The 15,000-nt window shown below is 48.0% G+C and overlaps 2 protein-coding genes across 6 annotated transcripts in view; both read right to left on the bottom strand.

Annotated features, from left to right (window-relative positions):
* Window positions 1-15,000, bottom strand: part of LOC139569071 (phosphoribosyl pyrophosphate synthase-associated protein 2) — a 393,458-nt gene that overhangs the window by 273,288 nt on the left and 105,170 nt on the right. The window lies entirely within an intron of this gene.
* LOC139568932 (caskin-1-like) overlaps window positions 1-15,000 on the bottom strand; it is a 111,307-nt gene that overhangs the window by 44,487 nt on the left and 51,820 nt on the right. For all 5 annotated transcript variants that reach the window (XM_071390945.1, XM_071390942.1, XM_071390944.1 and 2 more), the window contains exons 5-10: window positions 14,697-14,792; window positions 12,163-12,293; window positions 11,314-11,422; window positions 2,632-2,740; window positions 1,955-2,049; window positions 796-913 (exon numbers count right to left, since the gene is read on the bottom strand). In XM_071390945.1, coding sequence (XP_071247046.1) covers window positions 796-913; window positions 1,955-2,049; window positions 2,632-2,740; window positions 11,314-11,422; window positions 12,163-12,293; window positions 14,697-14,792 — 658 coding nt within the window. The remainder of the gene's footprint in view (window positions 1-795; window positions 914-1,954; window positions 2,050-2,631; window positions 2,741-11,313; window positions 11,423-12,162; window positions 12,294-14,696; window positions 14,793-15,000) is intronic.

Here is a 15,000-nt window from a genome sequence, read left to right as displayed (position 1 = left end):
GGTGATGTACTGCAGGTTAAAGGACTCTAACAGGTGATGTACTACAGGTTAAAGGAATCTAACAGGTGATGTACTGCAGGTTAAAGGACTCTAACAGTGATGTACTGCAGGTTAAAGGACTCTAACAGTGATGTACTGCTGGTTAAAGGACTCTAACAGTGATGTACTGCAGGTTAAAGGACTCTAACAGTGACGTACTGCAGGTTAAAGGACTCTAACAGTGACGTACTGCAGGTTAAAGGACACTAACAGTGATGTACTGCAGGTTAAAGGACTCTAACAGTGACGTACTGCAGGTTAAAGGACTCTAACAGTGATGTACTGCAGGTTAAAGGACTCTAACAGGTGATGTACTGTACGTTAAAGGACTCTAACAGTGATGTACTGCAGGTTAAAGGACTCTAACAGGTGATGTACTGCAGGTTAAAGGACTCTAACAGTGATGTACTGCAGGTTAAAGGACTCTAACAGTGATGTACTGCAGGTTAAAGGACTCTAACAGGTGATGTACTGCAGGTTAAAGGACTCTAACAGTGACGTTCTGCAGGTTAAAGGACTCTAACAGGTGATGTACTACAGGTTAAAGGACTCTAACAGGTGATGTACTGCAGGTTAAAGGACTCTAACAGTGACGTACTGCAGGTTAAAGGACTCTAACAGGTGATGTACTGCAGGTTAAAGGACTCTATCAGGTGATGTACTGCAGGTTAAAGGACTCTAACAGTGACGTACTGCAGGTACAGGTACAGGTACAGGTACAGGTACAGGTACAGGTACAGGTACACAAACACACACCTGTTCTCTTGTTGATGACCTCCACTATTGTAGAAGGGAAGTAGCCCACGCGGTCATTTCCTGTACGGTTGTCATGGATACAGCCCTTCCAGCGCCCGTCAACATGCTGCTCGAGAACCTGCCAGAGAGAAGAAACACATTCAACAGAGAACAGTAGAATATAATAAACAGAGAACAGTAGAATGTATCTATCCTTCTCTAACTGTTCCTGTTATCTCCTGTATCTATCCTCTATCCTTCTCTACCTGTCCTGTTATCTCCTGTATCTATCCTTCTCTACCTGTCCTGTTATCTCCTGTATCTATCCTCTATCCTTCTCTACCTGTCCTGTTATCTCCTGTATCTATCCTTCTCTACCTGTCCTGTTATCTCCTGTATCTATCCTCTATCCTTCTCTACCTGTCCTGTTATCTCCTGTATCTTTCCTTCTCTACCTGTCCTGTTATCTCCTGTATCTATCCTTCTCTAACTGTTCCTGTTATCTCCTATATCTATCCTTCTCTAACTGTTCCTGTTATCTCCTATATCTATCATTCTCTAACTGTTCCTGTTATCTCCTATATCTATCCTTCTCTAACTGTTCCTGTTAACACCTATATCTATCCTTCTCTACCTGTTCCTGTTATCTCCTGTATATATCCTTCTCTACCTGTTCCTGTTATCTCCTGTATCTATCTTTCTCTACCTGTTCCTGTTATCCCCTGTATCTATCCTTCTCTACCTGTTCATGTTATCCCCTGTATCTATCCTTCTCTACCTGTTCCTGTTATCTCCTGTATCTATCCTTCTCTACCTGGTCCTATTATCTCCTGTATCTATCCCTCTCTAACTGTTCCTGTTATCTCCTGTATCTATCCTCCTCTACCTTTTCCTGTTATCTCCTGTATCTATCCTTCTCTAACTAATCCTGTTATCTCCTGTATCTATCCTTCTCTACCTGTTCCTGTTATCTCCAGTATCTATCCTCTATCCTTCTCTACCTGTTCCTGTTATCTCCTATATCTATCCTTCTCTAACTGTTCCTGTTATCTCCTGTATGTGCGTGTGTAAGTGCGGTGTGTGTGTGTACGTTTCTGTGTGTGTGTGTGTGTGTGTGTGTGTGTGTGTGTGTGTGTGTGTGTGTGTGTGTGTGTGTGTGCGCGCGCCCGTGTGTGTGTACCGTGATGACGTCCCCAGCCTTGATGTTGAGGCTGGTCAGGTCGTAGTTGTTGCAGTAATCCTTCAAGGCCCTGACCTGGAGGGCTGCCGACGCATCTGAGAGAGACATGCTGGTTTAATATCACACACACACACACACACCACACACACACACACACACACACACACACACACACACACACACACACACACACCACACTGACACACACACACACACAGACACACACACACACACACACACACACACACACACACACACACAACACACACACACACACACACACACACACACACACACACACACACACACACACACACACACACACTCAGGCATGCACACACACACACACACACACACACACACACACACACACACACACACACACACACACACACACACACACACACACACACTCAGGCATGCACACACACACACACACACACACACACACACACACACACACACACACACACACACACACACACACATACACACACACACACACACACACACACACACACACACACACACTCAGGCATGCACACACACACACACACACACACACACACACACACACACACACACACACACACACACACACACACACACACACACACACACACACACACACACACACACACACACACACGCACACACATCCCCTCCCCCCCCTGTACCTCTGAGTAGCTGTTTGATCTCTCTGCTGGCCTGTGAAGCTGAGAACTGGTAAACTATGTCCAAGGCCGTCTGGCTGTAGGTGTTCCTCACCGCTGCATTGATACCACTCTGTAGGGACAAGGATTAGGATTAGGGTTAGGGTTAGGATTAGGGTTAGGATTAGGATTAGGATTATGGTTAGGATTAGGCTGAGGGTTAGGATTAGGGTTAGGGTTAGGGTTAGGATTAGGGTTAGGATTAGGGTTAGGATTAGGGTTAGGGTTAGGATTAGGGTTAGGATTAGGATTAGGATTAGGTCTTCTTCTATCCAGGGTTGGGTTCAATTACATTTAAATTACAGTCAATTCTAATGCACTAGGCTTCCTCTACCCTGGTTCTAACCCTGCACTAGTGCCTCTACCCTGGTTCTAATGCACTAGAGCCTCTACCCTGGTTCTAACCCAGCACTAGTGCTTCTACCCTGGTTCTAATGCACTAGAGCCTCTACCCTGATTCTAATGCACTAGAGCCTCTACCCTGGTTCTAATGCACTAGAGCCTCTACCCTGGTTCTAATGCACTAGAGCCTCTACCCTGGTTCTAATGCACTAGTGCCTCTACCCTGGTTCTAATGCACTAGAGCCTCTACCCTGGTTCTAATGCACTAGTGCCTCTACCCTGGTTCTAACCCTACACTAGTGCCTCTACCCTGGTTCTAATGCACTAGTGCCTCTACCCTGGTTCTAACCCTGCAATAGAGCCTCTACCCTGGTTCTAATGCACTAGTACCTCTACCCTGGTTCTAACCCTACACTAGTGCCTCTACCCTGGTTCTAATCCACTAGGCTTCCTCTACCCTGGATCTAATGCACTAGTGCCTCTACCCTGGTTCTAATGCACTAGTGCTTCTACCCGGGTTCTAATGCACTAGAGCCTCTACCCTGGTTCTAATGCACTAGAGCCTCTACCCTGGTTCTAATGCACTAGAGCCTCTACCCTGGTTCTAATGCACTAGTGCCTCTACCCTGGTTCTAATGCACTAGAGCCTCTACCCTGGTTCTAATGCACTAGTGCCTCTACCCTGGTTCTAACCCTACACTAGTGCCTCTACCCTGGTTCTAATGCACTAGTGCCTCTACCCTGGTTCTAACCCTGCAATAGAGCCTCTACCCTGGTTCTAACCCTGCACTAGTACCTCTACCCTGGTTCTAACCCTACACTAGTGCCTCTACCCTGGTTCTAATGCACTAGTGCCTCTACCCTGGTTCTAATGCACTAGTGCCTCTACCATAGTTCTAATGCACTAGTGCCTCTACCCTGGTTCTAATGCACTAGTGCCTCTACCCTGGTTCTAACCCTGCACTAGTGCCACTACCCTGGTTCTAACCCTGCACTAGTGCCACTACCCTGGTTCTAACCCAGCACTAGTGCCTCTACCCTGGTTCTAACCCTGCACTAGTACCTCTACCCTGGTTCTAATGCACTAGTGCCTCTACCCTGGTTCTAACCCTGCACTAGTGCCACTACCCTGGTTCTAACCCTGTACTAGTGCCTCTACCCTGGTTCTAACCCTGTACTAGTGCCTCTACCCTGGTTCTAACCCTGTACTAGTGCCTCTACCCTGGTTCTAACCCTGCACTAGTGCCTCTACCCTGGTTCTAACCTTGCACTAGTGCCTCTACCCTGGTTCTAACCCTGCACTAGTTCCCCTACCCTGGTTCTAATGCACTAGACTTCCTCTACCCTGCTTCTAATGCACTAGTGCCTCTACCCTGGTTCTAACCCTGTACTAGTGCCTCTACCCTGGTTCTAACCCTGCACTAGTGCCACTACCCTGGTTCTAACCCTGCACTAGTGCATCTACCCTGGTTCTAATGCACCAGACTTCCTCTACCCTGGTTCTAACCCTGCACTAGTGCCTCTACCCTGGTTCTAATGCACTAGACTTCCTCTACCCTGCTTCTAATGCACTAGTGCATCTACCCTGGTTCTAACCCTGTACTAGTGTCTCTACCCTGGTTCTAATGCACCAGACTTCCTCTACCCTGGTTCTAACCCTGTACTAGTGCCTCTACCCTGGTTCTAACCCTGTACTAGTGCCTCTACCCTGGTTCTAATGCACTAGACTTCCTCTACCCTGGTTCTAACCCTGTACTAGTGCCTCTACCCTGGTTCTAATGCACTAGTCCCTCTACCCTGGTTCTAATGCACTAGTGCCTCTACCCTGGTTCTAACCCTGTACTAGTGTCTCTACCCTGGTTCTAATGCACCAGACTTCCTCTACCCTGGTTCTAACCCTGAACTAGTGCCTCTACCCTGGTTCTAACCCTGAACTAGTGCCTCTACCCTGGTTCTAACCCTACACTAGTGTCTCTACCCTGGTTCTAACCCTGTACTAGTGCCTCTACCCTGGTTCTAACCCTGCACTAGAGCCTCTACCCTGGTCATACCCTACACTAGTGTCTCTACCCTGGTTCTAACCCTGTACTAGTGTCTCTACCCTGGTTCTAATGCACCAGACTTCCTCTACCCTGGTTCTAACCCTACACTAGAGCCTCTACCCTGGTCATACCCTACACTAGTGTCTCTACCCTGGTTCTAACCCTGCACTAGAGCCTCTACCCTGGTCATACCCTACACTAGTGCCTCTACCCTGGTTCTAACCCTGTACTAGAGCCTCTACCCTGGTCATACCCTACACTAGTGTCTCTACCCTGGTTCTAACCCTGCACTAGAGCCTCTACCCTGGTCATACCCTACACTAGTGTCTCTACCCTGGTTCTAACCCTGCACTAGTGCCTCTACCCTGGTTCTAACCCTGCACTAGTTCCCCTACCCTGGTTCTAATGCACTAGACTTCCTCTACCCTGCTTCTAATGCACTAGTGCCTCTACCCTGGTTCTAACCCTGCAATAGTGCCACTACCCTGGTTCTAACCCTGCACTAGTGCAACTACCCTGGTTCTAATGCACCAGACTTCCTCTACCCTGGTTCTAACCCTGCACTAGTGCCTCTACCCTGGTTCTAATGCACTAGACTTCATCTACCCTGCTTCTAATGCACTAGTGCATCTACCCTGGTTCTAACCCTGTACTAGTGTCTCTACCCTGGTTCTAATGCACCAGACTTCCTCTACCCTGGTTCTAACCCTGTACTAGTGCCTCTACCCTGGTTCTAACCCTGTACTAGTGCCTCTACCCTGGTTCTAATGCACTAGACTTCCTCTACCCTGGTTCTAACCCTGTACTAGTGCCTCTACCCTGGTTCTAATGCACTAGTCCCTCTACCCTGGTTCTAATGCACTAGTGCCTCTACCCTGGTTCTAACCCTGTACTAGTGTCTCTACCCTGGTTCTAATGCACCAGACTTCCTCTACCCTGGTTCTAACCCTGAACTAGTGCCTCTACCCTGGTTCTAACCCTGAACTAGTGCCTCTACCCTGGTTCTAACCCTACACTAGTGTCTCTACCCTGGTTCTAACCCTGTACTAGTGCCTTTACCCTGGTTCTAACCCTGCACTAGAGCCTCTACCCTGGTCATACCCTACACTAGTGTCTCTACCCTGGTTCTAACCCTGTACTAGTGTCTCTACCCTGGTTCTAATGCACCAGACTTCCTCTACCCTGGTTCTAACCCTACACTAGAGCCTCTACCCTGGTCATACCCTACACTAGTGTCTCTACCCTGGTTCTAACCCTGCACTAGAGCCTCTACCCTGGTCATACCCTACACTAGTGCCTCTACCCTGGTTCTAACCCTGTACTAGAGCCTCTACCCTGGTCATACCCTACACTAGTGTCTCTACCCTGGTTCTAACCCTGCACTAGAGCCTCTACCCTGGTCATACCCTACACTAGTGTCTCTACCCTGGTTCTAACCCTGCACTAGTGCCTCTACCCTGGTTCTAACCCTGCACTAGTTCCCCTACCCTGGTTGTAATGCACTAGACTTCCTCTACCCTGCTTCTAATGCACTAGTGCCTCTACCCTGGTTCTAACCCTGCACTAGTGCCACTACCCTGGTTCTAACCCTGCACTAGTGCATCTACCCTGGTTCTAATGCACCAGACTTCCTCTACCCTGGTTCTAACCCTGCACTAGTGCCTCTACCCTGGTTCTAATGCACTAGACTTCCTCTACCCTGCTTCTAATGCACTAGTGCATCTACCCTGGTTCTAACCCTGTACTAGTGTCTCTACCCTGGTTCTAATGCACCAGACTTCCTCTACCCTGGTTCTAACCCTGTACTAGTGCCTCTACCCTGGTTCTAACCCTGTACTAGTGCCTCTACCCTGGTTCTAATGCACTACACTTCCTCTACCCTGGTTCTAACCCTGTACTAGTGCCTCTACCCTGGTTCTAATGCACTAGTCCCTCTACCCTGGTTCTAATGCACTAGTGCCTCTACCCTGGTTCTAACCCTGTACTAGTGTCTCTACCCTGGTTCTAATGCACCATACTTCATCTACCCTGGTTCTAACCCTACACTAATGCCTCTACCCTGGTCATACCCTACACTAGGCTTCCTCTACCCTGGTTCTAACCCTGAACTAGTGCCTCTACCCTGGTTCTAACCCTGAACTAGTGCCTCTACCCTGGTTCTAACCCTACACTAGTGTCTCTACCCTGGTTCTAACCCTGCACTAGAGCCTCTACCCTGGTCATACCCTACACTAGTGTCTCTACCCTGGTTCTAACCCTGTACTAGTGTCTCTACCCTGGTTCTAATGCACCAGACTTCCTCTACCCTGGTTCTAACCCTACACTAGAGCCTCTACCCTGGTCATACCCTACACTAGTGTCTCTACCCTGGTTCTAACCCTGCACTAGAGCCTCTACCCTGGTCATACCCTACACTAGTGCCTCTACCCTGGTTCTAACCCTGTACTAGAGCCTCTACCCTGGTCATACCCTACACTAGTGTCTCTACCCTGGTTCTAACCCTGCACTAGAGCCTCTACCCTGGTCATACCCTACACTAGTGTCTCTACCCTGGTTCTAACCCTGCACTAGAGCCTCTACCCTGGTTCTAACCCTGTACTAGTGCCTCTACCCTGGTTCTAACCCTACACTAGTGTCTCTACCCTGGTTCTAACCCTGTACTAGTGCCTCTACCCTGGTTCTAACCCTGCACAAGAGCCTCTACCCTGGTCATACCCTACACTAGTGTCTCTACCCTGGGTCTAACCCTGTACTAGTGTCTCTACCCTGGTTCTAATGCACCAGACTTCCTCTACCCTGGTTCTAACCCTACACTAGAGCCTCTACCCTGGTCATACCCTACACTAGTGTCTCTACCCTGGTTCTAACCCTGCACTAGAGCCTCTACCCTGGTCATACCCTACACTAGTGCCTCTACCCTGGTTCTAACCCTGTACTAGGCTTCCTCTACCCTGGTTCTAACCCTGCACTAGAGCCTCTACCCTGGTCATACCCTACACTAGTGTCTCTACCCTGGTTCTAATGCACTAATGCCTCTACCCTGGTCATACCCTACACTAGTGTCTCTACCCTGGTTCTAACACTGCACTAGAGCCTCTACCCTGGTCATACCCTACACTAGTGTCTCTACCCTGGTTCTAACCCTGCACTAGAGCCTCTACCCTGGTCATACCCTACACTAGTGCCTCTACCCTGGTTCTAACCCTGTACTAGGCTTCCTCTACCCTGGTTCTAACCCTGCACTAGAGCCTCTACCCTGGTCATACCCTACACTAGTGTCTCTACCCTGGTTCTAACCCTGCACTAGAGCCCCTACCCTGGTCATACCCTACACTAGTGTCTCTACCCTGGTTCTAACCCTGTACTAGGCTTCCTCTACCCTGGTTCTAACACTACACTAGTGTCTCTACCCTGGTTCTAATGCACTAGTGTCTCTACCCTGGTTCTAACCCTGCACTAGAGCCTCTACCCTGGTCATACCCTACACTAGTGTCTCTACCCTGGTTCTAACCCTGCACTAGAGCCTCTACCCTGGTCATACCCTACACTAGTGTCTCTACCCTGGTTCTAACCCTGCACTAGAGCCTCTACCCTGGTCATACCCTACACTAGTGCCTCTACCCTGGTTCTAACCCTGTACTAGGCTTCCTCTACCCTGGTTCTAACCCTGCACTAGAGCCTCTACCCTGGTCATACCCTACACTAGTGTCTCTACCCTGGTTCTAACCCTGCACTAGAGCCCCTACCCTGGTCATACCCTACACTAGTGTCTCTACCCTGGTTCTAACCCTGTACTAGGCTTCCTCTACCCTGGTTCTAACACTACACTAGTGTCTCTACCCTGGTTCTAATGCACTAGTGTCTCTACCCTGGTTCTAACCCTGCACTAGAGCCTCTACCCTGGTCATACCCTACACTAGTGTCTCTACCCTGGTTCTAACCCTGCACTAGAGCCTCTACCCTGGTCATACCCTACACTAGTGTCTCTACCCTGGTTCTAACCCTGCACTAGAGCCTCTACCCTGGTCATACCCTACACTAGTGTCTCTACCCTGGTTCTAACCCTGTACTAGGCTTCCTCTACCCTGGTTCTAACCCTACACTAGTGTCTCTACCCTGGTTCTAATGCACTAGTGTCTCTACCCTGGTTCTAATGCACTAGTGTCTCTACCCTGGTTCTAACCCTACACTAGTGCCTCTACCCTGGTTCTAATGCACTAGTGTCTCTACCCTGGTTCTAACCCTGCACTAGAGCCTCTACCCTGGTCATACCCTACACTAGTGTCTCTACCCTTGTTCTAACCCTGCACTAGAGCCTCTACCCTGGTCATACCCTACACTAGTGTCTCTACCCTGGTTCTAACCCTGTACTAGGCTTCCTCTACCCTGGTTCTAACCCTGCACTAGAGCCTCTACCCTGGTCATACCCTACACTAGTGTCTCTACCCTGGTTCTAACCCTGCACTAGAGCCTCTACCCTGGTCATACCCTACACTAGTGTCTCTACCCTGGTTCTAACCCTGTACTAGGCTTCCTCTACCCTGGTTCTAACCCTACACTAGTGTCTCTACCCTGGTTCTAATGCACTAGTGTCTCTACCCTGGTTCTAACCCTACACTAGTGCCTCTACCCTGGTTCTAATGCACTAGTGTCTCTACCCTGGTTCTAACCCTGCACTAGAGCCTCTACCCTGGTCATACCCTACACTAGTGTCTCTACCCTGGTTCTAACCCTGTACTAGGCTTCCTCTACCCTGGTTCTAACCCTACACTAGTGTCTCCACCCTGGTTCTAATGCACTAGTGTCTCTACCCTGGTTCTAACCCTACACTAGTGCCTCTACCCTGGTTCTAATGCACTAGTGTCTCTACCCTGGTTCTAACCCTACACTAGAGCCTCTACCCTGGTCATACCCTACACTAGTGTCTCTACCCTGGTTCTAACCCTACACTAGTGCCTCTACCCTGGTTCTAACCCTGCACTAGTGCCTCTACCCTGGTTCTAACCCTACACTAGTGCCTCTACCCTGGTTCTAATGCACCAGACTTCCTCTACCCTGGTTCTAACCCTACACTAATGCCTCTACCCTGGTTCTAATGCACCAGTCTTCCTCTACCCTGGTTCTAACCCTACACTAGTGCCTCTACCCTGGTTCTAACCCTACACTAGTGTCTCTACCCTGGTTCTAACCCTGTACTCGTGCCACCTTTACACAAATAAGGCAGAAGTGTAGCTGAGCTGTTTAGGAGTTAGGGGTTAATGGTTAAGCCTCAGTCTTCCCACAGAGCTCTGCTTCATGCAGGGGTCAGGGGTCAGGGGTCAGGGGTTAGGGGTTAATGATTAAAGGTTAGTTGTAGTTCCTCTTACATCCAGCAGGAGGCGAACAGCCTCAGTCTTCCCACAGAGAGCTGCTTCATGCAGGGGTTAGGGGTCAGGGGTTAGGGGTTAATGATTAAAGGTTAGTTGTAGTTCCTCTTACATCCAGCAGGAGGCGAACAGCCTCAGTCTTCCCACAGAGAGCTGCTTCATGCAGGGGTCAGGGGTCAGGAGTTAGGGGTTAATGATTAAAGGTTAGTTGTATTTCCTCTTACATCCAGCAGGAGGCGAACAGCCTCAGTCTTCCCACAGAGAGCTGCTTCATGCAGGGGTCAGGGGTCAGGGGTTAGGGGTTAATGATTAAAGGTTAGTTGTAGTTCCTCTTACATCCAACAGGAGGCGAACAGCCTCAGTCTTCCCACAGAGAGCTGCTTCATGCAGGGGTCAGGGGTCAGGGGTTAGGGGTTAATGATTAAAGGTTAGTTGTATTTCCTCTTACATCCAGCAGGAGGCGAACAGCCTCAGTCTTCCCACAGAGAGCTGCTTCATGCAGGGGTCAGGGGTCAGGGGTTAGGGGTTAATGATTAAAGGTTAGTTGTATTTCCTCTTACATCCAGCAGGAGGCGAACAGCCTCAGTCTTCCCACAGAGAGCTGCTTCATGCAGGGGTCAGGGGTCAGGGGTTAGGGGTTAATGATTAAAGGTTAGTTGTATTTCCTCTTACATCCAGCAGGAGGCGAACAGCCTCAGTCTTCCCACAGAGAGCTGCTTCATGCAGGGGTCAGGGGTCAGGGGTTAGGGGTTAATGATTAAAGGTTAGTTGTATTTCCTCTTACATCCAGCAGGAGGCGAACAGCCTCAGTCTTCCCACAGAGAGCTGCTTCATGCAGGGGTCAGGGGTCAGGGGTTAGGGGTTAATGATTAAAGGTTAGTTGTATTTCCTCTTACATCCAGCAGGAGGCGAACAGCCTCAGTCTTCCCACAGAGAGCTGCTTCATGCAGGGCCGTGCCAGCCTTGGTCTGTCTGTTGATGTCTATTCCAGACTGGATCAACAGCCTGGGGAACACACACAAACACAACACAACATACACACACAAACACAACATACACACACACACAAACACAACACAACATACACACACAAACACAACATACACACAACACAAACACACACACAAACACAACACACACACATTTTTTTAAATAATTGTTTTATATCTTTATTTGCCCCAAATACGTTCATCGTGAAAGTTTTTGTCGATTGCTTGAGCACATTTGTCCAAACAAAATTCACTTTTTCAAAAACAATTTAACACGCAGCCCCGAACTGAAACACATTTCATATGCAAATTAACACGCTGCAAAAAATGCATTAAATACTAAATCACCTCCCTCCATCAACACATACAACTTGATATCGAATGAAAAGTTACAGTATTTCAATCAATACACAACAGCCCAATAAATACTAAACTCCAACTATCAATATACCCTAACATGGTTAACTGGGTCATTTGTTTTATAGTATAATTATAGTATGACCATATAAGGCTGGGTCATTTGTTTTATAGTATAATTATAGTATGACCATATAAGGCTGGGTAATCTGTTGATAGTATAATTATAGTATGACCATATAAGGCTGGGTCATTTGTTGATGAGAGAGAGAGAGAGAGAGAGTGTGTGTGTGTGTGTGTGTGTGTGTGTGTGTGTGTGTGTGTGTGTGTGTGTGTGTGTGTGTGTGTGTGTGTGTGTGTGTGTGTGTGTGTGTGTGTGTGTGTGTGTGTGTGTGTTACCTGATGATGTCTATGTGTCCGTTCTTGGCTGCCAGGTGGAGAGGAGAGGTCCCGTTGGGGTCAGTAGAATCTCCTGGTTTAAGTTCCAGCAGGGCCACACACATGTTACTGTTGAGAAGGAGCTGGACCACCTATACACACACACACACACACACACACACAGACACACATATGTTACTGTTGAGAAGGAGCTGGACCACCTATACACACACACACACACACACACACACACACACACACACACACACACACACACACACACACACACACACACACACACACACACACACACACACACACACACACACACAGACACACATATGTTACAGTTGAGAAGGAGCTGGACCACCTATACACACACACACACACACACACACACACACACACACACACACACACACACACACACACACACACACACACACACACACACACACACACACACACACACACACACACACACACACATGTTACTGTTGAGAAGGAGCTGTACCACCTACACACACACACACACACACACACACACACGCACACACACACACACACATGTTACTGTTGAGAAGGAGCTGTACCACCTACACACACACACACACACACACACACACACACAGACACACACATGTTACTGTTGAGAAGGAGCTGGACCACCTATACACACACACACACACACACACAGACACACACATGTTACTGTTGAGAAGGAGCTGTACCACCTATACACACACACACACACGTTACTGTTGAGAAGGAGCTGTACCACCTATACACACACACACACACACACACACACACACACACACACACACAGACACACACATGTTACTGTTGAGAAGGAGCTGTACCACCTATACACACACACACACATGTTACTGTTGAGAAGGAGCTGTACCACCTACACACAGACACACACATGTTACTGTTGAGAAGGAGCTGTACCACCTACACACACACACACACACACATTTACTGCATAGCTGGAGCAAAATCCCACACCGGCCATCACAAGGTAACATTTTCTGGCAGTGTGCTAGTTGCATATTGATCTAACCCAGTCTGCTAGCCCAAGGCTAGTAGTTTTAACCAAGCCTGCTAGCCCAATGCTAGTAGTTTTAACCAAGCCTGCTAGCCCAAGGCTAGTAGTTTTAACCCAGCCTGCTAGCCCAATGCTAGTAGTTTTAACCAATTCTGCTAGCCCAATGCTAGTAGTTTTAACCAAGCCTGCTAGCCCAATGCTAGTAGTTTTAACCAAGCCTGCTAGCCCAAGGCTATTAGTTTTAACCAAGCCTGCTAGCCCAAGGCTATTAGTTTTAAACAAGCCTGCTAGCCAAATGCTATTAATTTTAACCAAGCCTGCTAGCCCAATGCTAGTAGTTTTAACCAAGCCTGCTAGCCCAAGGCTATTAGTTTTAACCAAGCCTGCTAGCCCAAGGCTATTAGTTTTAACCAAGCCTGCTAGCTCAATGCTATTAGTTTTAACCAAGTCTGCTAGCCCAAGGCTATTAGTTTTAACCCAGCCTGCTAGCCCAAGGCTATTAGTTTTAACCAAGTCTGCTAGCCCAAGGCTATTAGTTTAAACCAAGCCTGCTAGCCTAAGGCTATTCGTTTTAACCAAGCCTGCTAGCCCAAGGCTATTCGCTTTAACCAATCCTGCTAGCCCAAGGCTATTACTTTTAACCAACCTGCTAGCCTAAGGCTTTTCGTTTTAACCAAGCCTGCTATCCCAGGGCTATTAGTTTTAACCCAGTCTGCTAGCCCAAGGCTATTAGTTTTAACCCAGTCTGCTAGCCCAAGGCTATTAGTTTTAACCCAGCCTGCTAGCCCAAGGCTATTAGTTTTAACCCAGCCTGCTAGCCCAAGGCTATTAGTTTTAACCCAGCCTGCTATCCCAAGGCTATAAGTTTTAACCCAGCCTGCTAGCCCAAGGCTATTAGTTTTAACCAAGCCTGCTAGCCCAAGGCTATTCGTTTTAACCAAGCCTGCTAGCCGAAGGCTATTAGTTTTAACCAAGCCTGCTAGCCCAAGGCTATTAGTTTTAACCAGGCCTGCTAGCCCAAGGCTATTAGTTTTAACCAAGCCTGCTAGCCCAATGCTATTAGTTTTAACCCAGCCTGCTAGCCCAAGGCTATTAGTTTTAACCAAGCGTGCTAGCCCAAGGCTATTAGTTTTAACCAAGCCCGTTTGGTCAAGTCTAGTAGTTTTCAGTCTGGTAGAAAATCTGCCAAACAAGCCCAATAGTTTTTTTTGGTCATTTAAAAAAACAAAAAATAAAACGGCACATCACCCTTGGTTAGAACAACGTCACCCGGGATAGTGAAAAATGGAGGTCTACTAACTGTGGATGGAATTTATATGCTTAAATTAATGATTAGAATATTCCACCCTGAAACTATATGATTGTATGTAATTAGAGTTAACTGAGTAGTTAATTGGGTTTATGAACATAAACCCCCGGCTGGAACCAGTGCCCCAAAGTCCATCCAAACAACAACACAACAGTAAATAGGTGAGGAAGTTGGTAAAGGTCAGGTACTCACCCCGACCCTGCCGAACTCACAGGCCAGATCAAGAGGAGTCTTTCCTGCATTGTCCACTATACACGGATTGGACTGATGCTGAAGCAACATCTCAGACTGGGGGGACGACAACAACAACACCATCATCAACAACAACATCATCAACAACAACAACAACAACAACATCATCAACAACAACAACAACATCATCAACAACAACAACATCATCAACAACAACAACGACGACAACAACAACAACAACAACGACGACGACGACAACGACGACAACAACAACAACGACGACAACAACAACAACAACAACAAC

The sequence above is a fragment of the Salvelinus alpinus genome, chromosome 1, assembly GCF_045679555.1.
Source record: "Salvelinus alpinus chromosome 1, SLU_Salpinus.1, whole genome shotgun sequence".
Classification (NCBI taxonomy): Eukaryota; Metazoa; Chordata; class Actinopteri; order Salmoniformes; family Salmonidae; genus Salvelinus; species Salvelinus alpinus.
This window is presented reverse-complemented; position numbering and strand designations above follow the sequence as displayed.